Here is a 27,582-nt window from a genome sequence, read left to right on the forward strand (position 1 = left end):
TGTTCAGGAGCTTGCTAGTTGCTCCCCCTCACCCCAACCCCCCCCCCTTTTTATGCTCTGTTAAGTTGGAAAAAGTCCCTTGTTTCAAGTGAGGCTAAAGCCTACACAGGTTACTGTCTCAGGCCTGGGGTTAGGATACAATTGTATCTATTTCTCCAAGCACAGAACCTTCCTTTGCATTCATTTATTGCCACAGAACTTTGAGTTCAGGTGGATTTGTTTCCATGTGCTTCCTATAGAGTTTTATAAGCCAAGACATTTGTACTAAATCCCTTTGCTGTCATTGTTTCTTCTATTTCTCATTTAACTAGGCTATGGCTAAGAAACCAAAAGTCGATGGACAAGTATCAGAGACACCACTGCTTGGTTCTTCTTTGGTCCAGAATTCCATTTTAGTAGACAGTGTCACTGGTGTGCCTGCCAACCCAAGCTTTCAGAAGCCATCAACGTCAACGTTCCCTGCTCCACTACCTCTAACTTCAGGAAGTACTTCTGTTCAAGATGGCCGTGCATCTGATACTGGATCAGTGCTCGCAGGGATGCCTAGTTCCTCATACACTGTGTCATCACACCAAGAGTGGCCTCACCATCCAGACTCAGCCAGGACAGACCCGGTATACACACAGAAGCAGGAGGCCACTCTCTCTGGGAGCCAGTACCTAAGCTTCCAGCAGGGACCTTCAATGGCACTGCATTCCGGATTACATCACAGGCCGGACAAAGTTGCTGATCATTCGTCAGCTAAGCAAGAATATACTCACAAAGGTGGGAGCAGCAAACACCATGGCCCCATACCTGCTACTCCTGGAGTGGTTCCTCAGAAAATGTCTTTAGATAAGTACAGAGAGAAGCGGAAGCTGGAAACCCTTGACCTGGACTCGAGGGATCACTATATGGCTGCCCATGCAGAGCAGCAGCACAAACATGGGCCAGCTCAGGCAGTCGCAGGCACTTCTGTCACTTCTCCCATCAAAATGAAGCTTCCCCTCACCAACTCCGACAAGCCTGAGAAACACTTGGCAGAGAAAAGGGAGAGGAGTGGATCACTGAAGCTGCGGATCCCCATCCCACCGCCTGATAAAGGTCCCAGCAAGGAGGAGCTGAAGATGAAAATCAAAGTGTCGTCCTCTGAGAGACACAGCTCTTCTGATGAAGGCAGTGGGAAGAGCAAGCACTCGAGCCCACACATCAGCAGAGACCACAAGGAAAAGCACAAGGAGCACCCGGCCAACCGCCACCACAGCAGCCACAAGCATTTGCACATGCACAGCAGCGGAGGCAGCAAGCATGCTGACGGCATGCCACCCACTGTGCTGAGGAGTCCTGTGGGCCTGGGCCCTGAAGGCATCTCCTCCGGCCCCAGTGCAAGGAAGAAGCTGCATATCAACGATGCCTCCCACAACCACCACTCCAAAATGAGCAAAAGTTCCAAAAGTTCAGGTAGTTCATCTAGTTCTTCCTCTGTTAAGCAGTATCTATCCTCTCACAGCTCTGTTTTTAACCATCCCTTACCCCCTCCTCCCCCTGTCACATACCAGGTGGGCTACGGACATCTCAGCACCCTCGTGAAACTGGACAAGAAACCAGTGGAGCCCCACGGTCCTGAGGCCAATCACGAGTACAGTACAAGCAGCCAGCATATGGACTACAAAGACACATTCGACATGCTGGACTCGCTGCTAAGTGCCCAAGGAATGAATATGTAACCCTTTGTTTAGGTCAACTTTTCCTTTCCTTTTTAATTTAAAAATGGTTGGAATGGAAAATGCCCTCCTGGTCCAGCGGTGGTGCCACTGCTTCCGTATTTGTAAGTGCTGCTTTGTTCTTCATTCTGAAAGAAGAGATGATAGTAAACAAGCCTATCTCCACATACATAGTGCTACCAGGACTGTAAGCCGCTTGGAAGACGCAGCTGGGAACATTAGGGTGAATGGCTGGCTGCTGCTAGGAACCCAAGCTGCCTCAAGCCTCTGTTGTTTAGGATTCGAGTATCGTAGCTGGTTTTTTGTTGTTGCTTGGCTTTGAATGAGTGTCAATTGTTTTCTTTTGTGTATTTATACTTGTATGTATGGTTTGCATGTCTCAGTGATAAAGGGATAACAGTACACTGACAACTGTTTACAAGAAAGTGGAGAAAAATGTACATACATTTTTGTATGTTTAGATATTACCATAAATACTCAGGATCGGAGCTGCTTGTAAGTATAACAATAGACAGAATAACTTTATTTTCTCTCGTCAGAGTCCATCACTAATCTAAAACACAAGTGGCACTTTTTTATGTTAACCTTAAACTCTAGGCCTTACTGAAAGCCGCTGAGGGGACACTTCACTACTAGACGGGAATGTGGTGCCACGGGTGGTCCTTAACACTGGGAAGCACTCAGTTTGCCCTCAGAGATTCTGACCAGAGTGGCTGCAGAATCAGCCACTGATTTCTGAAGGCTTGAAGAGGAAAAAAAAAAAAAATAAAGTTTACATACTCTTGATGTGAAGTGCATTTAAATGTTTGCCGGCTTGTTGCAGTGCTGTAGAAAAGCAGCTACTAATGTGTGTGAGGATGGCTGACTTCACTCACAGCCGCCCTCAGTGAAGGTCAGTCCATTTCTGCAAGAACGCTGACACTACAGGTTCTGGGTGAGCAGGGGTCACGTTTCCTTTAGCATTTGCAGTGACACCATAGTCTTGAATATATATTACTCTTCCCCTGGGGAGAGAGAGTATGAGAGAGCGAGAGCGTGAGTGTGCGTGCGTGCGTGCGTGCGTGTGTGTATGTGTGTGTGTGTGTGTGTGTGTGTGTGTGTGTGTGTGTGTGTCTGTGAGAGAGAGAGAGATACCATATTTCTTTTTCAGGTAAATGCAGTCTTCCTTATAAAAATGAAATTAAACCTATGCTCTCTTGATTCTTTTATATTCTAACAATAAATAAAAAAGAAAAGATTGCTGACTGTGCATTGTACCTGTATTTATAGCTTATGGTCATTATCAGGAAAATGTAAGAAAAAAGGCCAACCTCCGGCAAGCCACTGCTGGGGGTTTTACATTGGTTTGCACGTCTTAGTAGGTTCTCATTGAGGTAATGCTTGCACTGTCACCTGACGCCTGGTCAGGAGATAGACTGACTGACTTGTCTAACTTTTGGTGTAAGCACCAATAGTATGGCTCTTGTCTCTTGCCTAATCTTGAATTTATTTCTGTGGTAAGTCTTCGCTGTTGAGTCTCTTAAGATGGGTCGGATTCAACTTGTATTGAATCACAAGTTTTCCTTTGTATATGAAATGTTTTGTTATAAAGCCACTGATCTGTGCACAATTGTAATTTTATTCAAGTATGTTGTGGTTGTAAATATTAGAGTTGAGCCTTGTACTCTACTTTTATTTAGCAGTTATCTAATTTGCCAGTAGCTATTTGTTTGTTTGTTTGTTTTAAAGAAAATTGTTGATTATTTTGTCAATGTTATTTGAACCTGGGATGTCAGGAGCTTCTTTGTGGAAACTCAGCCAAGCAGGCTAGTGTCACTCTGTTCTTGTCTTGCATTGGTAATCTTTGTCACTCTGATTTTTGTTGCTATGTGGTATACATTGTATCATACACATGATTTTGATACAGTTTGGTTTTACCGTGGTACAATTCCAAGAACTAGCATAGAATTTAAACAGAGTACAAGGTGAGGGAGGGAAGGGTTTTGTTCTTGGTGATTTAGATGTGAAACCTCAACAGAGCATCATGTGAACTGACACGAGGTGTTGTGCTACTGTATCATTGGGAGTGATGCCAGGAATTCTAATCCGCCTTTGTAAAGAGTATCCAGAGAAGTAGTGAACTTAATTTCAGTATGACATAGAAAACAATGTGAATATTTAAGGTCTGGGGCTCTAGTTAAACTTCACTAAGGGTTTTCAGAAATGTGTTGTTTTTCGTTTGTTTTTGTTTTTTTGTTGTTTTGGTTTTTTTAGCTATGGGAATAAAGGTAATTTTGTTGAATCTTTATTGGTGCTAATGATGGACAGTTAAACAGATAGTGTATATGCCGTGGATCAGTACACCTAGTGCTTCCAGAACGGACTCTGAAATGCTGTGTGTTCACTTTCACTCTGTAAATGTAATTCTTTACAATGACTATTTATTAAAGGGCAGTCAGTTGTGATTTTTACAGGATTGTGTGAACTGTTCAAACTCTTCAACCTCAGAACAAGATGCTAAAACCACAATGGGGGATAATTTGTGACTCCTTGTTTCCTTTCCACTAAGGAAAACCCTCATAATTCATATCACCATGAATTTGCTTGAAAGATCTTGTTTGCATAACATAGTTCTTTGCATGGTCCCATTAGACTCTACCAAAGAAAAAAGACTCAATAAATGGACATTCTATTGCGAGTCTTGTAAGTAGCCATAAATAACCAAAATAGTATCGAATTTAGATGTGAAATTTCACATGTGCATAGTACTGTTAAGGTGATACATTTTTGATGAGTTTTTAATACTTGAAAATAATTAAAAAGCATTATCTTTACATCATCCCATAACAGAGTGATTCATTCTTAGGGTGTGTTTCCCTAGGTTTTCAACCTTTTTGCAAAAAACATTGTTATCAGAGGCTTCCTGTCTACCTCTCTCAGCTAATTTTCTAAAATCAAGATGAGCTTCCTAAATATTTGCCTTAGCTACTAACACAAGCTGTCTTCAGAACCAAAGCAAAGGAGTGTTTATTTGTGGGAGCCATCTTGGAGGCCTGCATTACAAACTCGGTGCCAGTGCCCACTGGTAGAGAAGGCCCCTCATGTCCTCTAGTAGCAGGTAGCGGTAAAGGCAACAGTGCCAGTCGTGGGTACACTTTAAAGCGATGGATACTGGTGTTAGAGTCTTCAGCTTTAAAGATGCCTTCCATGGTATTAGGTGTTGTTTTGTTAGGAACGTCATGAGTACACACTTCGTGCCAATAGTGATTATACAGAACTCCCAAACATTTGGACCAATCCGTTCCCTTTGAAGTAAAAAATTGAACAGGTTAGATTTGCTTTAGAGAACCAGTTTAAAAAGTTTGATTAGTTACCAAATACCTTGCCTTAAGATGTTTCAAGTATATTTTCTTAGAATTTAAATTCTAATTGTATTCCTTAGCCAGCCTGAGGAATAAGCCGCTGCCTATATGACGCATGGGTGGAGCATGATTTATTGGTTAGAGGAAGAAGACTCCTGAATTATGGAGATGGCTCATTTAGATAACATCTCGGAAAGAGACGATTGTCTCTGGGATCTTTGAGATGAGACTCAGTCTTGCTCTATAACAAGGTAAAGGGCTGACTTTTTAAATCTCTCCTCCTGCCTCCACCCATGCCTGGATCAGTGATTCTTAACTTACACTCAATCTTATATAAGCAAAAAAGTACTTCAAACTTAAGACCTAATTTGCCTGAAGATTCTGAGGATTTTTTTTTTCCTGAGAAAAATCTGGAAGCTCTTAGTAGCTAAGGACCTTTGACTTCGTATCTCTAGATTCAGCAGTCCCCCCTCAGGAGCCTTTCCTGGGAGGCAGTAGGATCCACTCACCACATTTCCACAGGGGAAGAGTGAGCAGAGCCCCACATAGGAGACCAGGAGTTGATGGAATTGGGCTTAATTCTGTGCCTTTTGTTTTATGGTAGGCAGAGTGCATTCCTGTTTTTCCTCAGTACTTGTTGTTGAGACCAAGGGTGTGTATGCACAGCTGTAGTACAAACCAACAGATGGTTGGAGGGCAACTTTGACCAGGACAGAAGCCAAGTCCTGCTCACTGGAAACTTAGTCTGTGATCTTGGTACTACAAGCTCTAAGTATGTTCCATTATTTCAGTTTTTGAATTGTGCCCAGCCAGCACTCTTTGCTTTGTGAGTCCCTTTTTCTGGTTTATAATTCACCATTGATCCTGCCTGGCATATTTCTTGAGGTATGCTTCATGGGTGGGAGCAGTTCTGTCTGTATAAAGCTGACTTCATCCTTCACTGCAATTCAGTAATGTCAAGTCAATCCTGTGGACTCTGTGGTTTCTTTTGTTTCCAAGTTGGGAGAGGAAGCCTCACTTAGCCTCCAGCCAACGAGTTGAGTTAGTAGTGTGTAACTTGCTCCACCTGGTAGTAAGTAGCTCTCTTGATTAGGAAAACGTCCCTGGAGTACCATTTTGTTGTGAACGGTGGAATTTGAACATTCAAAACCCTTGTGGATAATTGAATGAAACAAGAAAATGTGTATATTGGCATGAACTAGCCTTTGAATTTCATCTCATTACATAAGGAATTATTAATAAAGTTTGTTTATTGACCAAATCCAAGGCTGTAACATGTTTGAAGTTAATGTTAATGTGAGTCCAAAATAACAGCTCTAGGGAAACCAGGAAGTTCGCCGTGATGTAATGAACTCTGACCTAGTGCTTTGCTTTATGTTACCCCAACCCGACAAGTATAACCACAGAGAAAGGGGATTTTGTGTTTGTTTGTTTTGTCATGTGTATCCCAGGCTGTCAGGCCTCAAATTACTACGTAGCTAGAACTGGCCTTAGGCTCCTACCAACATTTCCCAAGTGCTGAGATTACAGATACACAGCACTACTTAAATACTCTCCAGTTTTCTAGTGCTTTCCACTTGAAAGAGAATGAAAGCTACTCATGATTTTGATAAAGTAGAATTAGGGAGTTTGCTTAGTAAATAACATTTCATAGTACACAAAATATAGTAGATTTTATACATTTTATAATAAAATACATCTTAAGCCCAAATATAAATAGATATCTTTCATAACAGATTTGTATTGGCAGTGACATGTGCAATCAACTTTTTTTAAGAATTATTTATAGGTGTACACTCACTGTCTTCATAAACACCAGAAGAGGGCGTCAGATCCAATCACAGATGGTTGTGAGCCACCATGTGGTGGCTGGGAATTGAACTCGGGACCTCTGGAAGAGCGGGCAGTGCTCTTAACCGCTGAGCCATCTTGATACTGGGAAGTGAATCTAGGACCTGGTACAAGTTGCTCAAGCGTCCCACCTCTGGCCTAGCTCAATAAAAAAGCATCCAGTTAGCCAGGTGTGCTGGCACATGCCCTTAATCCCTCCCAGCATTCCAGAAGCAGGTGGAGCTCTGAGTTTGAGGCTAGCCTGGTCTACAAAGTGAGTTCCAGGATAAACTCGTCTCAAAAAGGGAAAAAAAAAAATCTACTTGTCTTATGTATGGTTATCTTTATCCTCTAGGCTAAGAGAAGCTTCTTTTAAACCTTTCCAGGTCTGCTTTAAACTTTCAAGCCAGTCTCTAAAGACAACTGTTCTATTTTGTTTCTATTTACTTAGGGGACTGTTGGGGATGGAAAGCAGTCACACCACCCTTAGAGTGGTTGAGATTCTGTCCACCAGGCAGGCAATGTGGCAAAGCAACTCTGCCTGCCAAGCTGGCCTCAACTCACTGGCCTTCCTCACAGATGAGTTTAACCACCACATCTCATAGTCTGGGATGTGCTGACAACAGCAAAAACCTAAGCCTATCGTGGACGTGGTGCTGTGGAGAGCTGCTTACACAGAAACTTGGTGTAGAAGTTTACCACTGTGTTTTGTTTTATTTACATTTCGAATGTGCCCCTTCCCAATTTCCCCTCTGCAATGCCCCCATCCTTTGCCTCCGGGAGGGTGTTCCCCCACCTACACCCATTCCCACCTCACCCCTCCAGCATCCCCTTATGCTGGGGCAACAAGGCAATCCTCTGCTACATATGTAGCTGGAACCACAGGTCTCTATGTGTATGTAGCTTTTTTGGTTGGTGGTTTAGTCCCTGGGAGCTCTGGGTAGTCAGGTTAATTGATATTTGTTCTTCCTATGGAGTTGCAATCCCTACACCCTTCCCCTAAATCCCTGTGATCAGTCCAGTGGTTGACTGTTATCTATCTGTATTGGTCAGGGCTGGCACAGCCACTTGGGACAGCTATACCATCCAGGCTCCTGTCAGCAGGCGCTTCTTGGCATCAGCAATAGTGTCAGGTTTGGTGTCTGCAGGTAGGGCAGCCTCTGTATGGCCTTTCCTTCAGTCTCTGCTCCATTTTTTGTCTGCATTTCCTTCAGATAGGAACAATTCTGGGTTAAAAATTTTGAGATGGGTGGGTGGCCCCATCCCTCAACCATCCTTATCTACTGGAAATGGTCTCTACAGGTTCTATCTCCCCTCGATCCCCTTTATTGGAAGTTTTGGCTCATGTCATCCCAGTTGGGTCCTGTGAACTTACGCTTTAAAATGAGTTAATACTTGTAAAGGAAGCAGGTGTGGAAAAAGGACCAGCCCAGGAAGGAAGTTTGGGGTGCATGGTGAGATTAAGTGAAGTGTGACCTCAGAACGACTCATCTTACAGAATGCCTGCCGAAACCTGCTATTTTGTGGTTTCAAGAAAGGGAAGTGTGTGTGGAGAGAGACCTGCATCCTTCCACTCTAAGCTCCAGAACCCCCTCTTCATGGCAATCTGGTTTAATGGCTGAGAAGTGTGCAGCAGTACTGAGCCTGAGTTAAAATTGATGTCTGCGGACTTCTTAAAACTTGAGGCTAGAGAGAGCTCCAAGAAGGGCTTGCCATACAAGCATGAGAGCCTGAGTTTGATCCTCTAAAGACATGCTTAAAATTTTAAAAAGGCTGAACTGATTCCCCAAAATTGGGACTCTTGACCTCCACATGTACTCGTTAGCATGAACTTCACGCACACATCAGTACACAATGATAACAATTTAAAACTGCACTGACCCATTGTCCGTGTTAGTGATCTCAGTGCTGGGGAGGTAGACAGCATTCAAGCTTACCAACTAGCTAGTCTAGCCTACTTTGTCAGTTCCAGACCACTGAGAAACCCTGTCTCAAAAACCAGGCAGAGGGCAGCTGAGGGTTAACAGCCAAAGTTGTCCATATGGGCACCTGCAGCCCAACACAAAAGTACCTGGGAGTTAACATTTCTGTATTTGAGCTCGACCACAGAATTTATAGTAAGATTAAGCATAATCTGCCAGACATGGTAGCCTATGCCTTTAATGCCAGCATTCACTATAATTGTCTAAAAATGGGTCTGGTGAAAAGAGCAAAGACCGAGACCGTGGAGGGAAATTGTGTTAACTGGTAAGTGAAGAATAGACAACTTTTGACACCATTGAAAGGACACAGAAGCATAAACTGGACTTGTCTCTTTATTTCAGTAAAATAGAACATATATATATATATATATATATATATATATATATATATATATATATATATATATATATGCAAACTGAATCCATAGAAGGTATGGGAGTGTGGGGGTGGGCTCTAGCTTGTATAAGACTGTAGAGATCTTGGTTTCTCCAGACTAGTTGTGTAGCCTTGAGTATGTCAGTATGGTAAGCGGCTGACACTGGGGACTTTACTCACTGCTCTCTTCCATACATTTTGAGAAGATCTCTCAGGAACTCAGCGTTCACCATTGGCTATACTGGCTGGCCAGTGATCCCCTATGGTCCATCTTGCCCTGCCTCAGCACTGGGTTACATAAAAAGCTTCCCCAACTGGCTTTTAAGTGATCCAGACTCAATTCTTCATGCTTAGACAGCACCGGACCTCCCAAGTACTGGGAATGTAGGTGTGTACCATGACTCCTGATTTTGGTCTTGATGCCATCCAAGTAAAATAAGAAATAGCCATCCCTTCATATTACATATGCAAAAATATCTTCTTACCTCCCCAGGCTGCATCTCTCAAAAACAAGCAAAATGTAGTTTGACTTTGACAAAGACTGATCCTAGTGTAAGCCATACCTACCTACATGCCGGGTAGGGAAATAGACAGGGTCTCATGTAGTCCAGTAGAGGATAACCTTGAACTTCTGATCCACCTTCCAATCGCTGGGATTAAAAGTGCTTAGCACTATGTGTAGGTACACGCTTTACCAACTGAGCTCTGTGTGTGTGTGTGTGTGTGTGTGTGTGTGTGTGTGTGTGTGTGTGTGTGTGTGTGAGAGAGAGAGAGAGAGAGAGAGAGAGAGAGAGCGCTCATGTATGTGCACACGCATTTCCAGAGATTGGACCTAGACATGGATTCTGCCACTGAGCCCTGCACGGACCCTAGTCCTGCACCCACAGATGCTTTATTGGTGAAGGATTCTGAGTTTGTGACTGTCTTTAAAAGAATCAAAGAATATAGTCTTTAATGACAGCTCTCAAGCTTAGAAAAAGTATCAGAAGTAGCCTATGAATGTAAAAGGGCTTATAATTTTAACAACTTTTTAAAAAAGATTTATTTATTATATGTAAGTACACTGTAGCTGTCATCAGACACCAGAAGAGGGCATCAGATCCCATTACAGATGGTTGTGAGCCACCATGATGGTTGCTGGAATTTGAACTCAGGACCTCTGGAAGAGCAGTCAGTGTTCTTAACTGCTGAGCCATCTCTCCAGCCCCAACTTTTAACAACTTTTAATGGTGTTTAGAAACAAAACTTACTTGGGCTAGGTAGTGGTGACTCATGCCTTTTCCAGATTTTAGGAGGCAGAGGCAGGTGGATCTCTGAGTTCAACGCCAGTATGGTCTACAGAGCGAGTTCCAGGATTACACTGAAAACCCCCAGCTCAAGAAACCACAGAAAGGAGGAGGAGGAATAGGAAGGAAGGAAGGAAGGAAGGAAGGAAGGAAGGAAGGAAGGAAGGAAGGAAAATACTTGAACAGCTACAGTGGAAATGGCCCCAAGCAAAGTAACCAGAGTTCTGTGACACGCTTACCTGCTATGCTGACTCCCTCTAGCAGATGGAGTTTTTGCTCCCCTAGCTGTGAGCTTTTAGCTAGTTCTCCCAGTGAGTGTAACCTGACTCTAAATAAGAACAACTGTCAAAACATGTGGCTTTAAAAAAAAAATGGTAGGGAATGCAGCCTGAGGTTTATGACCATACCTTAAATAATTACAAGTATTTGAACATTTTTTAAAAAATCTAAGACCATAAAGAGTTTGGAAAAAAAACATCAGGGCAGGCAAGTGGTAAATCTTAGCAGCTGGTGGGAGGAGGGAGATGGTGAAAGAGAGGCAGGCCTTCAATGTCACACGGAGGTGGTGGGCAAGCCACTGCAGAAATGTCCGGTGGGGCTGTCAACGTTTTCTCTTGCTGTGTTAAACACAACTAAGAATGTCAGCTCTCACTACAATATCGCAGCCCTTCACTGAGGAAGCCAGGACTGGAGCTCAAACATGGTGAGAACCTGGAGGCAGGTGCTGATGCAGAGGCCATATGGGAACGGCATTTGCTGACTTGTTCAGCCTCCCACTTCAATCACTAAGAAAAAGCATTACATACAGACCTGCCTACAGACCAGTCTTACAGAGGGGTAATGAAATCTTACCAATCTCTCCACTGAGCTTCCCCCTCTGGTGCCTCGATTGTACCAAGTTGACAAAACTGAGTAGTACATGAGTCTTCAGAGAAACCATCATGTGAACGCATCAAAAAAAAAAAAAAAGCATATTAAGAACTACCAGCCAGGCAGTGTGGCATGTGGCATGGCCTTTAACTCCAGCACTGGCAAGGCAGCGGTAGGCAAATCTCTGGTTTGAGGCCAGCTTGGTGTAGAGCAAGTTCTACATAGTACAGCCAAGGCTACACAGAGACCTCGCCAAAAAACCAAAAGTCAAACAAAATGAAAAGGAAAATACAGAGACACAAAAGAAAAATCAGTGGGTATTTTTCCCTTGAATGCTGATATTTGTTTAACCTATATAAAAGTGCTCGTTAGTTCTGAGCCATTTCTCCAGCTCAAAAGTTACAATTTTTAAAACTAGAACTCAGCCTTTAGCAGTGAAGATCTGTAAGCAGCTGCCCAGCTCCCTGAAGCCTTCTGCGTTCAGAAAGAATGCAAGGAGCCTCTTGGCTCCTCTTTTTTTTTTTTTTTTTTTTTTTAGATTTATGTATATAAGCACACTGTAGCTGTCTTCAGACACACCAGAAGAGGGCATCAGATCTCATTACAGATGGTTATGAGCCACCATATGGTTGCTGGGATTTGAACTCAGGACCTTTGGAAGAGCAGCCAGTGCTCTTAACCGCTGAGCCATCTCTCCAGCGCCCCTTGGCTCCTCTTAACACTTCCTAAGGTTCCTGGGATCTAAGGTTATCATGAGATTCCTGAGGAAATTCCAAGTTCTTGGGATTCATTGCTCCAATAGCCTAATAGCAAAAACGTCTTGTATGCACACACACATACATATACATACTCACACCCATTCACACTCACACACACTCATGCTCACACACATTCACACACACTCACACACACTCACACACTCATGTTCACACACTCACACACACGCATTCACACATGCACTCATGCTCACACACATTCACACACTCACACACTCACGTATTCACACACATTCACACTCACGCACACACTCGCGCGTACATACACACACACACACACACACACACACACACACACACACACACTTGCCACCATCACAGCCAGGCATTCCCTGGGATCTCTCACCCTACCTTCCCAACTTCCTCCAGACTTCTTTTGCAAGAATGAAATCATACGGGGCTGTGGCTGAAGGGATAGCTCAGTGGTTAAAATGCTTGCCAAACAAGCTTGAGGCCTCAATCCAGTCACATCCCACCCCTCACCCCCACTCCCACCCCCTTCACCCCCGCAACCATGCTGAAAATAACCGGAGTGGAGCTGGAGGGGTGACTCGGCAGAGATAATGGCTTGTGCTGCTCTTACAAAGTTCCTGGCACACACATCGGGTTCACAACTACCTGGAACTCCAGTATCAGAGCACCTGACATCATCTCTGACCTGTGGACACCTGCACGCACACGGTGCACATACATACACACTCAGATCACTCAGATCCACGTTAAAAATAAATTTAAGGGGTTGGGGAGTGGGGGGAGATGGCTCAGCGGTTAAGAGCACTGACTGCTCTTCCAGAGGTCCTGAGTTCAATTCCCAGCAACAACGTGGTGGCTCACAACCATCTGTGATTGGGTCCGATGCCCCCTTCTGGTGTGTCTGAAGACAGCTACAGTGTGCTCACATACATAAAATAGATTTTTAAGTATTAAAAAGGAAGATCACTAGGAAGGTAGAGATAGGAGCCTAGATCACACTAAGCTTGCTATCCAGCCTATCCGATGGGTGAGCTCCAGGTCCACTGAGAGATTCTGTCTCAAAAACTAGACAACAGAGGAAGACACCGAAGTCAACCTTTGGTTTACACATGTGCACACACACACAAGCACACACAGAGGGACACACAAATAAGCATGCTATCAGGCAAAATGTGTGCAATTTATTTTAAACTTAAAAGAACTAAGCTGGGTGTGGTGGCTCACACCTTTAATATTCAGCACTCCGAGGTAGAGGCAGGCAGATCTCCGTGAGTTCAAAGCTAACCTGGTCTACATAGCAAGTTCCAGGATAGCCAGGGTTATGTAATGAAATCCTGTCTCAAAAGAAAAAAATATTCTGTTAATCAGTAGAGATAGTTTTTGAGCAATCAAAACTGTAACACTGGAACGGGGTTTTTAATATTATGAAATTGTTCTCACGCATACAGGCAGTCGTACCTGAACCTTAAGGTCGGCGTTAACTAAAACTTTCCAATAATGCTGCAGGATCTGGTTAAATGGGATTCACCATTTAGGTCGGATTTACAATAGGAAAATAAGTCCCTTAACCATCATTCCCCACAGCAAAGCAGAGGATTGAGGGTTTAAAGCCGGAAGTCGGTGCGCGTTTGCTCACTGGCTTCTCAGCATGAAGGCGTGCGTCAGGAGCTGGAGAGCAGAAGGTCTCTCGTGCTGGTCCCTAAGAGGAAGAAAACAGATTAGAAGCAGCACACAGTGACATGACCGCTACCAAGACCTGCTCGACCCTGATGTAGACGGTAAAGATGGCGGCGCATGGGCTGAAGAGATGGCTCAGTTCAGTAATTAGGATCGCTTGTTGCTCTTGCAAAAGACGGTAATTCGGTTCCTGGTACCCAGGCTGGATGGCTCACAACAACCACCTATAATTCCACCAGGAGATAAGATGTCCGCTTCCTGCCTCCTCAGGCGCACGCGCACGCGCGCGCACGCACGCACGCACGCACGCACGCACGCTGATTAATTAAAATAAAGATGGCATGATTGCTGACAGTTCAATGGACTGGCTTGAGCCCCAACTCCAGTTTTTAACTATATCCTGAAGCAAATGGCCGAAACTTTGCTCACCTATGAAACGGGAATTAGTAACCTACAGGCTGGGCTGTGGGTTAGTGGGCAAAGTGCTTGTCTAGCATACACCAGGTCCTGGTACTGCATAATTTAAATTTGGTGATGCCCCCCTATAATCCAGTATCCAGGTGGAACCAAGAAAAATCAGAAATTCAAGGTTATCCTTGGCTAAGCATGGAATTGAAGAACTTGAGAACATTGTGGGCACATGAGACATCATCTCAATTTTTAACTTTTTAAAAAAAAGCCTAACTCATTGGGAGGATTAAATATCTAGTTTTTAGGGGTGTGCGTGCATGTGTGCATGAGCATGTGAATGCGTGTATGTGTGTGTGTTTGGGTTTTTTGTTTGTTTGTGTGTTTGTTTTACAAGACAGTTATGGTTTCTGTGTAACCCTGGCTGCCCTGGAACTCACTCTGTAGACCAGGCTGGCCTAGCACTCAGAGATCCACCTGCCTCTGCCTCTTGAATGCAGGGATTAAAAGTGTGTGCCATCACTGTCCCGCTAATACCTAGCTTTAGAAGAAAATGTGGCAGCTTTTGCAACTAAAAACAAGGCCCTACTGTTTGGTTTTCATCTTGGTTATTCTGAGACAGGATTTTGCCAAGTAGGCCAGGCTAGTGTAGAATTCTCTGTGTAGCCCCTGCTGGCTTTGGGCCTATAATCTTCCTGCCTTAGCCTCTTGAGTGCTGAGATTACAAACATATCCCACTGTACCTAGTTAGGCCTGACCTTTCCACTATATTTTTATTCGGTCTGTTTAAAGTTTAATGACACATAGTTAAAAATGCACACCTTCATGGGTACCATGCAATAAGGGTTTTTTTTTTGGGGGGGTGGTCAGCATTTTATTCACTTGTAAGTTTGGACAAGCAAGAAGATGCTCGACAGAAAGGGGCTTGCTGCCAAGACTGACAGACTGAGTTCAATCCCCAGAACTCACGTGCTGGAAGGAGAGAACCAGCTCTTAGAAGTTATCCTCTGGCCTCCATATATGCACTATACTAATGTATATGTCCATCCCCCACCAAAACCACAGATAAGGGTAATAAAACTCCTTAGGAATTGAGAGTTTACCTGGTTGGTGGTGGTGCTCGATTTTAATCCCAGCACTCTCTTGAGTTCAAGGACAGCCAGGGCTACATAGAGAATGTCTTTATTCCCCTGTACTATTACTATTATTATTATTATTATTATTATTATTATTATTATTATTAGTTTGTTGTTGTTGTTGTTACATAGCCCCATTATTCCCTTGTGTCTGTCTGTTGAGACAGGATTCCGTGCATCCCATGCTGGCCTTAAACTTCTTTTTTTTTTTTTCGGAGCTGAGGACCGAACCCAGGGCCTTGCGCTTGCTAGGCAAGCGCTCTACCACTGAGCTAAATCCCCAACCCCTGGCCTTAAACTTCTGACCCTTGTACCTCCACCTCCCGAATGCTGAAGCTACAGGCAAACAGCATGCCTAGTTAATGCAGTGTAGAGACTAAACCAGGGCTTTGAGCATTCTGGGCAAGTGCTCTGCCAACTTATCCACACCCGCAGCCCCTGAAACAAAGCTTCGAGTGGGCCATAGACTGTGAAGGGAGTAGCTGCTTCGGGTCTCTAGGCATCTTCTCCCTTGGTTTTCTTACCTGGTCAGGCACAAACGCACAAAGTCCGCAGCTGGTTCTGAGAACCGGTCAGGTAGGGGAGGCATTAGGCCTCTGTGGGCTCCAATGTAAAACATGGCTGCCATCCGATCCATGGAAGCCAGAGGGGGCTTCCCCGTGGCCATCTCAAACACGGTGCAGCCAATGCTCCATATATCTGATTTCCTTCCGTAGCCGGACTCGTTGATGACCTCGGGGGCCATCCAGTACGGAGTCCCACGCATAGACTTGAGCATGTCACTGTGGGTACCATTTAAGCCTGCCCAGGCCAAACGCTTGGCGCAGCCAAAGTCGATCAGCTTTATTATCCCAGTTGGCATGAGCATGACATTGTTTCCTTTGATATCTCGGTGCACCACACAGTTCTCATGGAGATAAGCAACACCCTGCAGGATCTGTCTTGTGTATTTACAGAACACGGTCTCAGGCAGTGGCCCAAAGCGGTTTATGATGCTAGAGATGGAACCACCAGGGACGAATTCCATGAAGATGCTCAGAGTGTTCTCCTCCAGGCACGTCCCTAGATAAGCCACTATGTTTACGTGCTTCAGCGCCTTCAGCAAATCCACTTCCTCCTGCAGTTTCCGGTATTCTTTCTCCGTAGCCAGTTTGTCGGTCGAATCCAAGGCCACCTGCTTTACAGCGATCAGCTGCCCCAGGCTGGTGAGCCCACAATATACCTACAATTAAATTGGGATGAGAACGACATGCTCAGAAGTGACTTTCCTTCCCCTCCCGAACACTTTTTGTCCTCTAAGTCATTCCACCCGCAGCTGAACGTCACATAGTTAAGCTTAGTCCTGCATTCCAGGCAGCCAGGATGGTGACCAGCAAGCATGATTAACAGATGACACACTAAACTACAGTCACACGGTTACATTAATGCGAACTTTGCCTCCATCAGTCCTCGGCCATCTATTTTTTTAGATAAGTTGTACGTTTTTTTCCTTGCTTGTCTTTTTTTTTTTTTTTTTTTGCCGGACATCTTGTCACATGCCTTTATCTCAGCACAGGGGAGGCAGGGGAGGCACAGGACGATCTGACAGTTCAAGGACAAGTTGGTCTACACAGTTTCAGGTCAGCCAGAGCTGCATAGTGAGACCCTGTCTGAAAGTTTTGGGTTTTTTTTTTTTTTTCCGATTTATTTATGTCATTATGTGTGTATCTTATTAAGATGTATCTGCATATGTGTCTGGTCAGAGGAGGGTGTTGGATCACCTAGAGCTGGAGTTAAAGGTAGTTATGAGCTGCCCAGTGTGGACGGAGGCAGACAATGGAATTCAGGTCTTCTGGGAGAGCAGGAAATGCTTTTGACTGATGAGCCATCTCTCCAGCCCTTCTCTTGTGCTTTTAAAATGGAGTCCCAGAGTGCTAGCATTACCCTTTGAATAACTATACCCAGCAGTCGTAAGATGTGTGTGTAGTTGTGTGTGCACATGGAAGCCAGAAGTTGACATAGGATGTCTTTCTCAGTTGTGTCTCCTTTTTATTTTATTATTTATTTTCGAGACCTAGAGCTCTCCAATCAGCTTAGCCACCGAGCCCTGGGGATCCTCCTATCCCTTCATGCTCTGTGCTGAAATTATAGGTGCACGCTGTGGCATCTAGTTCCTATAGAGACACTCAGGATCAAATCGGGTCTCCAGGCTTGTACAGCAGGCACTTTATGGACTGAGCCATCTCCCCAGCCCCCAAGTTTGATCTTCATTAGATTTTCTTTTTGGCATTTTTTTAAGATTTATTTTATTTATTCCATGTATATAAGTACACTGTTGCTGTCTTCAGACACACCTGAAGGGGACATCAGATCCCATTATGAATGGTTGTGAGCCACCATGTGTTTGCTGGGAATTGAACTCAGGACCTCTGGAAGAGCAGTCGGTGCTCTTAACCACTGAGCCATCTCTCCAGCCCTCATTAGATTTTCTTATCTATGAAACTGACATAGCATTTGCCTCATGTATTTCGCTAATGAGAATATCAGAGGCTGGCTGGGAATGCCCCTCACCAAAAGAACACAAATAGAGCCAAGTCAGATCTAAAGCTCTTCAGAGTAAGGAGGCAGGGCCTGCCAATCACCCCATAATGTGCTCTGGGGTCTTCGTTTTGTCTCACCTTCTTGTGGGCTCCTGAAGTGTCCCTAACTAGACATTCTATGGTCTGTCTTAAGGTCAGTCTTGTTGTTTGTTTGTTTGTTTGACTTTTGAGACAGGGGTTCTCTGTGTTGGCTGTCCTGGAACTCGCTGTGTAGGCTGGTCTAGACTCACAGAGATCCACTTGAGTCTGCTTCCTGCATGCTGGGAATAAAGGTGGCAGCCATCACTGCCCAGCTAAGGTAAGTCTTTTTCTTCATCTGTCTATTCAAATACTCTTTAGACCGCCAAAACTTTAGGGAGTCATTTATGCAATTCACAAAACACATAAGGACAGCATTTGAGCTTGCCCCTGTATAGTAAGTGTCCCTGTCTCCAGTGCTATGCTGAACCAACGGAGGGAGAGATTTCTTACCCAGTGGGCTCGTGATGAGGGTTGGTATTGACTGTCAACTTAACAGAATCTACATTTGTCTAGGAGACACACATCTGGGCATATCTGTGAGGGAATTTAACCAAGGTAGGAAGATCTACCCTAAATGTGGCTGGAACCATTCCATGAGCTGGGGCCCTGAGCAGACTAGAAAGGAGACAGCGAGCTGAGCACTGGCATCCATCTCTCTCTGCTTCCTGCCTGCCAATGCCGTGTGAGCAGCTGCCTCCCACTCCCACTGCCATGCTTTCCCCACCATGATGGACTGTGCCCTCAAGCTGTAAGCCAGAATAGGCCATTGTTTCTGGAGGTTGCTATCGTTGGGAGTCTTACAGAAGTGAGGAGAAGAGTAGCTAGTCCAGGGCATGGACTTGGAGTGATGAGAGGATAGTGGAAAAGGTCACTGCCTGAGCGTAGGGACCAGGGCAGGCCTGGGAGACAGCAGCAAATACCGAAGAAATGGTTAAGTCTCTAAAACCCCGTGTGCCGACATCAAAACATCTCCATACCTTTCGAATACATAAAGCAAGAAACGTACTCCCCCTGAAGCAAGTTTGGGTCTTCTGTAACTTCCAGCTGCGAATGGTCTAAGTACAGGCAGTTGGGAAGAGAGGGGTCAGGTCAGGTGGAGAATTCTAGCATTGAGGGGTTCAAGGCTGACTTACTGTGCCATAGGCTCCTCTCCCAAGGATCTCACCCTTGGTCCAGAATATAGCCTCTTCGTGTTTTAAACTGTTGTCCGAAAGTGTCCTCTCTTCATATGAGGTAAGAAAGTTTTCCTCATCGTATATCTGGAATCCATTAATACACCTCTGGGGAAATGAGAAAGAAATCATCATTAAACTCTGGTTTCCTGTGGAGTCAAGAACAAGAGATCTGCTGCTTCCTCTTCCTCCTTCTCCTTATTTGAGACAAGGTATCAGGTAGCCCAGGCTGGCCTCTAACTAACTACAAAACCAAGGCTGACCTCGAACTTCTGACCCTACTGCCTTTATGCCCCAAGTGCTGTGATTACAATGTACGACCAACCATGTCCTGCATGCAACCCAGGACACCTCCATGCAGCCTAGAGAAGCTATGAGTACATGTGGTCCAACCCAAAACCATAAACGTACTCCAAGCAACATGAGGCTTGCCTGTTTGTTTGCTGTTTTGGTAAAACAGTTGTGAGGCTCTGGAGCTGACTACCAAGCTTTGCCTGTAACTGTCTGCTCATCACTGAAAACTATCTGCCTTCAACTGAAAATGTCATCACTGAACAAAATACCGACTTGCTTACTTTTGCCTCATTAACTTTCCCCAGGTGACCTCAAGGTACAGAATCAAACTAGCCAAGTTCCAGAGGTAAAGCCACAGTGAGACACGAAGATGTGGCTCAACGGATAAAGTGCCCGCTTTGCATTCACAAAGTCTTGGGTTCCATCCTCAGCACCACATAAACAAGCCAGAAGCAGGAGACTGGAAGTTCAAGTTATCCTCAGCTGCGTAATGAAGTCAAAGCCAGCCTGGGCTACCAAAGAGGCACAGTAAAGAACCACAGCCTGGAATCCAGGAACCTGGATCCCAACTTTGCATAACAAGCCACAAAGACCGTGAAGAAATTATGATATGGCATTTATAATTTCTCGTTTGAAAATAAAGATTTTAGGGGGTAGCAAGATGACAAGATGGGCAGCAGTTCTTGATTTGTGGGTCACTGTTGTGGTTTGCCCTGGAGTTATCTGTATTTTGATGCTAATTCCACTGCCCCAAGGACAGCTGCCTTAGCATGTACTCAGAACTCAGGTGACTTCACCAGAACCTTCTCCCCATTGAATTTGTAAAATACAGGTGAAGGGCAGGTACAGGATAGAAGGAGGCCTGTCATTGGAGGAGAAGGAAGGATGGGCGGGAGAGAAGTTTGAAGGAAGAGAAGAAGACTTGAACGGAGGGGAGGAAGAGACAGGAGGGAGAGGGAGAGAAGCCATGACAGAGGAGGAAGAGACAGGAGGGAGAGGGAGAGAAGCCATGACAGGGAGGTGACATTAAGATTCCGCTCTGCTTATTTACAGCGGTTTGAGTGTGCGGCAGCAGGAGACACTGGGACACCGTGGTGCAGGGCCTAACGGGGTAAAAGACAACCGTACCTTTTTTATTTTTTATATTTATACGACGACAGGTCACAGCTTCACGGGGACACATGTCAGCTATCCTGCTTATCCAATACTTACATTGATTCACAACAATAACATAATTACAGTTAAGAAGTGTGGAGCCAGCCGGTAGGGGCACACACCTTTAGTCCCAATGCTCTCAAGGTAGGGGCAGGCAGATCTCTGAGTTTGAGGCTAGCCTAGTCTACAGAGTAGGTTCCCAGACAGCCAGGGGCACATAGAGAAACCCTGCCTGGATAAACAAACCATTATGAAGTAGCAACGAAATGATTTTATGGTTGGAGCTCACGGCAACAGGAGGAACTGCATTAAAGGGTTGCAGCATTAAGAAGGCTGAGAAGCCATGACTCTGTGGGGGTGGCAGGGGGAAGCCTGATGATCTAAGTGTGATCCTAGGAGCTGAAACGGTGGAAGGTCACACACACACACACACACACACACACACACACACACACACACACACACACATAATTAAAAATGTTTTGAACCAGATTGTCTCTAAGGTCCTTCCCACCCCAGTGCACCTCTGATTCAGATCAGACCAACCTGTAGTTTGACATCTGTTGTCTCTCTGTCCAGTCCTTCGATGGTGTTGCCTCTCCTGCCGAAGACAAGATTCAGGTCCCGGGTGTCGGCCTCATTTGTCATTATTCGGCAAGAGTTGTTATCTTTCTCGTCAATTGCTAACAGTTCTTCGACCAGACAACCCAGCAACTCGTCTGTCAATTCTTCATTCTTTCCTGGGTCTAAGATTCCCTGGGAAACCTTTCCAAACCTTTGGTATGTGGTGGAGTCATCTTCTAAGCTATCCTGATCCAAGGAATGTGCCCAGGGTTGTTCTGTAGGGGAAGGTGCACTTTCTGGCTTCTCCTGGAAAGAGTACCTGGAAAAGCTCACCCTTGTTTTAGACTTATCCGAAAGGCTATCGAACTCCAGGTAACCCGTGAACATCTGGTCAGCATTTATTTTGTCAAGAGGTCCTACATCATGTTTTCCTGGTGACACATGCTTGCCTGAATGCTTCTCGCTGAGCACAGCCCAGCTGTCTTCTGAAGGAACGAGCGGGGTCTGGGGGTGCAGCCCTTCAAGTGCTTTCAGATCTCCAAGGCTTTGGGTAAGACTGTCATTATGAAGAATGCCTTCTTCATCTGCACACTCCTCCGTGAAGATTTCCTCAACAATGGATAGATCTGAGAGAGGAGGGGTTTCTCTCTGTTCAGGAGACGTCTCAGGGATCAGGGTCAAGTGCGTGAGTTGAGCCTCATCTTTGGAAGACAGAGAGTCATTTGCTGAAGGTCTCGTCTGCCAACCTGGTTCTGAAACGCTATCCTCTACGTGGCCCCCCATACCCTTGCAACCCTTATCTTTAGAAATTAACCCTCTGTGCTTTTGCTTGAGCCCGAGTGAAGGCTTGGGGGGTTTAACGTGAGGTCTCTTCTGAAGAAGTCTTGCTCTGCTGTTGGCACATCTGTCACTTTGGGAAGGCTGACACTTATTACCAACACTTCGTCCTGATGGAGCTGCACATATCTCATGGTAATGTCTGTGTTCGTGCCTTTCTGCCTCTCGGATGTGACTATAAACAGGGGTTCCAAACATCTCATAGATGCCTGGTCCGTTGGAGGCTGAATTGATCTCTTTGAACATGTCACTGTACTTCAAGTCCAGGAAGTGCAATCTTGGATCGGTTGTTTCAACAGAGAGGACAACGCCTGGCTTTTTTATGCCTGCATTTTTACAGATGTGAGGAAATGCTTGCTTCTTAGGTTTCTGGGTCTGACACATTGACTTCTTTTCTGTCACGGGTGCTCTCCTTTGAAACTTGGATGGCGGATGAGGTCTGTGGTCCATAAATTCCAAAGCAGGGAAAACTTGAGTTTTGATGCTGTTTTTACGCACGTTAGGTTTAATGGATGCTTGGATGGAAACCATGAGATTAGGAGGTGGTCTGTTTCTGGCCTTGGTCCTGTGAGTATTTGTCTGGAGTTTGCCGTGTTCTTGTCGAGCGAGTATGTTGGGGCTACCGCTGCTCTGCACCGGGTGCTTTCTCCTTTGGAGGTTTGGTTTAGCTCTAGCAGGTCCCTTGGGTGTCCCTTCTCCAGGGAATGTGATGTGAACAAGTGGCACTGCCCCATTCATTTCTGGGTTTGTTTCTTCCTCGATCGGCAGTTTTCTGTTCTCTTCTGTGTCTCCATGACCTTCTAGGAGCCCTGTGATGGGGCCATCAGAGTTCATCCTGGGTATGTTCTTAGGAACACTAAGCTCTTCTAACACTGCGTGTGGCTGCACTGTTCCAGCCCGGTGTACCGAATTGCTTTCGGAATCGGGAACTTTCTCATTTCCGATCTCTTTCTCCTCTGCTAGGGTTATTTTTGTATTCGAGGCTTCCAGGAGCTCGCTGAGAAAGGGGTGCTCAACCTCCAAATCTTTCTCAACCGCTCTATCTGTCCAACTCTCTTTTTCTCCTGATAAAAGATATTGCGAGTCCTCTCTCCCGCTGATTTCACTAATGTGGCAGCCACTATCCCTTTCCCTCTCTATAGGAGCAGTGTCTTCCTTGACACTCCCACAGGAGAACAAAAAGGGCCCTTCTTCGAAGCCAGAGGTTTCAGTTTTGTCCCCACCTTTTGTTTCCTGGGATCGCCAACTTTCTGCTACTCCCCTCTGTTTTCTGCTCTTCCGGAAAGAGCACAAATTTCTAGACCAGATAGCCCAGTCAGAACCCCTGAGGGTGTGTTCTGGGGGTCCTTCCCATGTGACTTCTTGTTGGTTCTTAGCTGAACTAAACTCAGCAGATTGGCTAAGAGGTTGGCTAAGGGGCTCCAGGAGCTTAGGCACAGACAGGCTGAGGCTGGGGACCTTTCTCTCCCCGTGTCTTGGGAACTTGGGGCTTTTTTCCATATTGAAGACAGACGATCTCATGGGCAAGAGGGATGGAGGTGGCAGAGGGAGCTGGAAGAGAAAGAAAAAATGAATGAAGAAAATATCAAAGTAAATGGTTTGGGGGTTTTATTTTTTATTTTTTATTTTTGAGACAGTTTTTTTCCTGTGTAACCCTGGCTGTCCGGGAACTTGCTGTGTAGACCAGGCTGGCCTCAAATTCAGAAATCTCCCAACTTCTGGTGCATCACCACTGCTTGGCTTAAGTCAAGACGTTCTAATATTCACTTAAGGAAATCATTTAAGTATTAAGTATCACTGGTTTTTGTTATTTTGTTTCATTTGTTTTTTTAAGAGTTGGCGATTATGGTTGTTTAAATAGAATGACACCCTCCCTCCCCCAGCCCCCATACACTCCTATGTTTGATGGCTTGGACTACAGGGAATGGCACTATTAGGAGGTGTGGCTTTGTTGGAGTGGGTGTGGCCTTGGAGGAAGTGCGTTATTGTAGGGGCAGTCTTTGAGGTCTCATATGCACAAGCTGCTCACAGTCTCCTGTTGCCTTCAGATAAAAATGCAAAACTCTCAGCTCCTTCTCCAGCACCATGTCCACCTGTATGTTGCCATGTTTCCCACCGTGATGATAAGAACTGAACCGCTGTAAGCCAACTCCAGTAAATATTTTCCTTTACGAGAGTTGCCATTGTTGTGTCTTTTCACACCAATAGAAGCCCTAACTAAGACAGAGATCAAACCCAGGGCCCGTGCATACTGGGAAAGTGCTCTACCACTTAGCTATGTCCAGCTACTTCAATATGTCAACAGGACAGAAAGATCACGATTTCTAAAACCAAAATGTGGAACTGGAGATGGATCTTAGATAGTAGAGTGCTCTCTGGTGTGCACAAAGCCCTGGTTTGGTTCCCAGCATTTATTTATGTATACTAGTATACTAGTACATACATACATACATACATACATACATACATACACACAGACATACAGACACACCCACATATATATATATATATACATACATAACATAGATACATGCATACATACACACATACAGACAGACATACAGACACACACATATACATACATACATACATACATACACACATACATACAGACAGACACACACATATACATACATACACACACATACAGACAGACACACATATACATACACACATACACACACATACATACATACACACATACACACAGACAGACACACACATATACATACATACATACACACATACATACACACACAGACACACATATACATACATACACACATACACACATACACACACATGCAGACAGACACACATATACATACACACATACACACACATACATACATACACACAGACAGACACACACATATACATACATACATACACACATACATACACACACAGACACACATATACATACATACATACATACATACACACATACACACACATACATACATACATACATACATACATACATACAATAAAACCCACATCAGGACCAGCAAGATCGCTCGGTGGGTAAAGACACCTGCCACCAAGCCTGAAGACCTAAGTGGAAGGAGAGAGCTAACTCCCCCAAGTTGTCTTCTGATTTCTACACACACACACACACACATACACACACACACACACATACACACACACACACACTTAAATATATTAAAAATAAATCTGGATTTGGTTCAGTAGTATAGTATATGCTTAGCCTACTTGAAGCCCTAGGTTGGATCCCCATCCCAAAAATGGGGGTGGGAAGGAAGCAACACAAAATAACTAAAATATCATTCTCAATGCTTCCTCAGAACCAAGATTAAGCGACTCTTTTAAAAGGTATAATTAGGTGCTGTAGTGTTGGATCAGAAATTAAGTGTATGGACTTATTTCCCTTGCAGAGGACTTAAGTTTGGTTCCCCTCACCCATGTTGGGCGGGTCATAGCTACCTGCAAATCCAGCTCCAGGGGACCCGATACATTTGGTATCCTTAGCCATTTGCATGCACCTAACATATACACACCGACATGCATATATATACATGCCCCTAGCATATACACACTGACATACATATATACATGCACCTAGCATATACACACCGACATACATATATACACGTAATGAGGAATAATAAAGTAAATCTTTTTTTAAAGCTAAAATTAGCTGGGGAGAGGCTCAGTGGTTGGATGCTGGTCGCTCTTCTAGGGCAGCACCTACAGCATGGCTCGCAGTCTGTAATAGTCCCAGGGGACCTGACACCCTCTTCTGGCTTCCATGGGCACTGCATGCACATGATGCACAGACATACGTGCAGACAGAATGCCCATACTTATCAAATGTTTAAAAAATAAAAAAAGCTAAAGTTTACACATCAAGACTCATGGTTATATTTCTTGGTGATGTGGGGTTATTTATTTATTTATCTATTTTGTTTGCTTTTTTATTTTTTGCTTGTTTGTTTTGTTTTAAGACAGGGTTTCTGTCTGGCTGTCTGCTGATTTCTGCCTGTCCTCGTTGTCCTGGAACCCACTCTGTAGACCAGGCTGACCTCGAACTTGGAGGTCCACCTGCTTCTTCATTCCAAGTGATGGTATTAAGGCATGGGCCACCATGCCCAGCTCAGATGTTACATTTTAAAACGGGAAGTATTTTATCTCTCTTTTCTTTTTAGTTTCCACAGGGCTGATTAAAATGTTTAAAGTCCTCTTCTTGAGAACACTCTAAACTTGACGTTATATGTAGTTTAAGGGTCCTTCCAGGACCGATGAACTCGTTGTTTTGCTGAGTCACTTAGTTGGGGACAGCTTTGGACTTGGAAACTTAGCAATGCTCAGGGCTTTGTAGGCACTCGGTTGCCACAGGTCGTCTAGAATGCAGAAAGTGCTTGATTCAACCCCCCAGCAACCCACAAACTAGATGTGGTAGCGCATGCATGCCTATGAGCACAGGACTCTGGACGTGGAAGTCAGAGGACCAGGAGTTCACAGCCATCCTCAGTTACACAGCAAACTTGAGGCCAGTCTGAGCTCCATCCAATCTCAAAACAAACAAACAGCAAGAAAAGCCTCAATAGCTTAAAAAAAAAAGACTTATTTAATGTGTATGGTGTATTGGTATTTTGCCTGCATGTACATATGTGTGCCAAGGTGTCTGTTGGATTCCCTGGAACTGGAGTTACAGATGGTTGTGTGCCCCCCTATGTGTACTAAAAACGGAACCCAGGTCCTCAAGAGTAGCAAGTGCTCTCAAGCCCCAAGCCATCTCTCATTTCAAACTCAGCTACTTTAAGTATTACCAACCTCTAGAGGGCAGTGTAATGCAAACTATAGCATTCGACTTTGCGGCCTTTTCCTATGTACACAAACTCTGTACCTAATTATATGAGATTATTTATAGACATGGATTATGATAGCAACTGAGAGCTATGACTTGAATTTTCAGTTGCAAACTAGGTATGAGCAGGAAAAAAAAACCTAGATACTAGAAACGCAAGTGTTAGGGAACACCTATCTCCCTCAATTTTATTGCCTGAATTTTTTTTCCCATTTCTCAAAAGTAGGAAATAAGAAATGAAGAGGTGGCTCAGTCAGTAAACTGCTTACCTTGCAAGTACAAACACCTGAGTTTAGTCCCCAGACCTCACATTTAAAAAGCTAGCTGTGGTGGAATAAGTTTGGAATCCCAGTTTTGGGGACATAAAACAGACAGATTCCTGGAGTTTGCTGGCTGACTTGCATAGTGTAGTCAAAAAGCCAGGTAGACAGTGCCTGGGAACCAAGTGCACAGGTGTCACTCATGGGCTGATACACAGGTGTGCACAGGTGTCACTCATGGGCTGATACACAGGTGTGCACAGGTGTCACTCATGGACTGATACACAGGTGTGCACAGGTGTCACTCATGGGCTGATGCACAGGTGTGCACAGGTGTCACTCATGGGCTGATACACAGGTGTGCACAGGTGTCACTCATGGGCTGATACACAGGTGTGCACAGGTGTCACTCATGGGCTGATACACAGGTGTGCACAGGTGTCACTCATGGGCTGATGCACAGGTGTGCACAGGTGTCACTCATGGGCTGATGCATAGGTGTGCACAG

General features: G+C 44.7%; 2 protein-coding genes across 29 annotated transcripts in view; one reads left to right on the forward strand and one right to left on the reverse strand.

Moving 5' to 3' along the window:
* The window catches only part of Ccnt2 (cyclin T2), a 41,582-nt gene extending 35,277 nt beyond the window's left edge, over positions 1-6,305 (forward strand). For 15 of the 27 annotated variants that reach the window (XR_015635197.1, XM_087580659.1, XM_087580662.1 and 12 more), the window contains 2 exons: positions 312-1,440; positions 1,539-6,305. Coding sequence is in view for 26 of the 27 variants with exons in the window: in XM_087580659.1 (XP_087436785.1) it covers positions 312-1,440; positions 1,539-1,606 (1,197 nt within the window). In the remaining variant the exon portion in view is untranslated. 27 annotated transcript variants of the gene reach the window in all.
* Positions 6,306-13,296: 6,991 nt separating this feature from the next.
* Positions 13,297-27,582, reverse strand: part of Map3k19 (mitogen-activated protein kinase kinase kinase 19) — a 43,237-nt gene continuing 28,951 nt past the window's right edge. The window contains exons 11-15 of one of the 2 annotated variants that reach the window (XR_015635094.1): positions 21,126-23,531; positions 19,092-19,238; positions 15,883-16,580; positions 13,596-13,836; positions 13,297-13,471 (exon numbers count right to left, since the gene is read on the reverse strand). Coding sequence is in view for 1 of the 2 variants with exons in the window: in NM_001447282.1 (NP_001434211.1) it covers positions 13,770-13,836; positions 15,883-16,580; positions 19,092-19,238; positions 21,126-23,531 (3,318 nt within the window). In the remaining variant the exon portion in view is untranslated. 2 annotated transcript variants of the gene reach the window in all.

The sequence above is a fragment of the Rattus norvegicus genome, chromosome 13 (assembly GCF_021556685.1).
Source record: "Rattus norvegicus strain SHRSP/BbbUtx chromosome 13, alternate assembly SHRSP_T2T, whole genome shotgun sequence".
NCBI classification, from domain to species: Eukaryota; Metazoa; Chordata; class Mammalia; order Rodentia; family Muridae; genus Rattus; species Rattus norvegicus.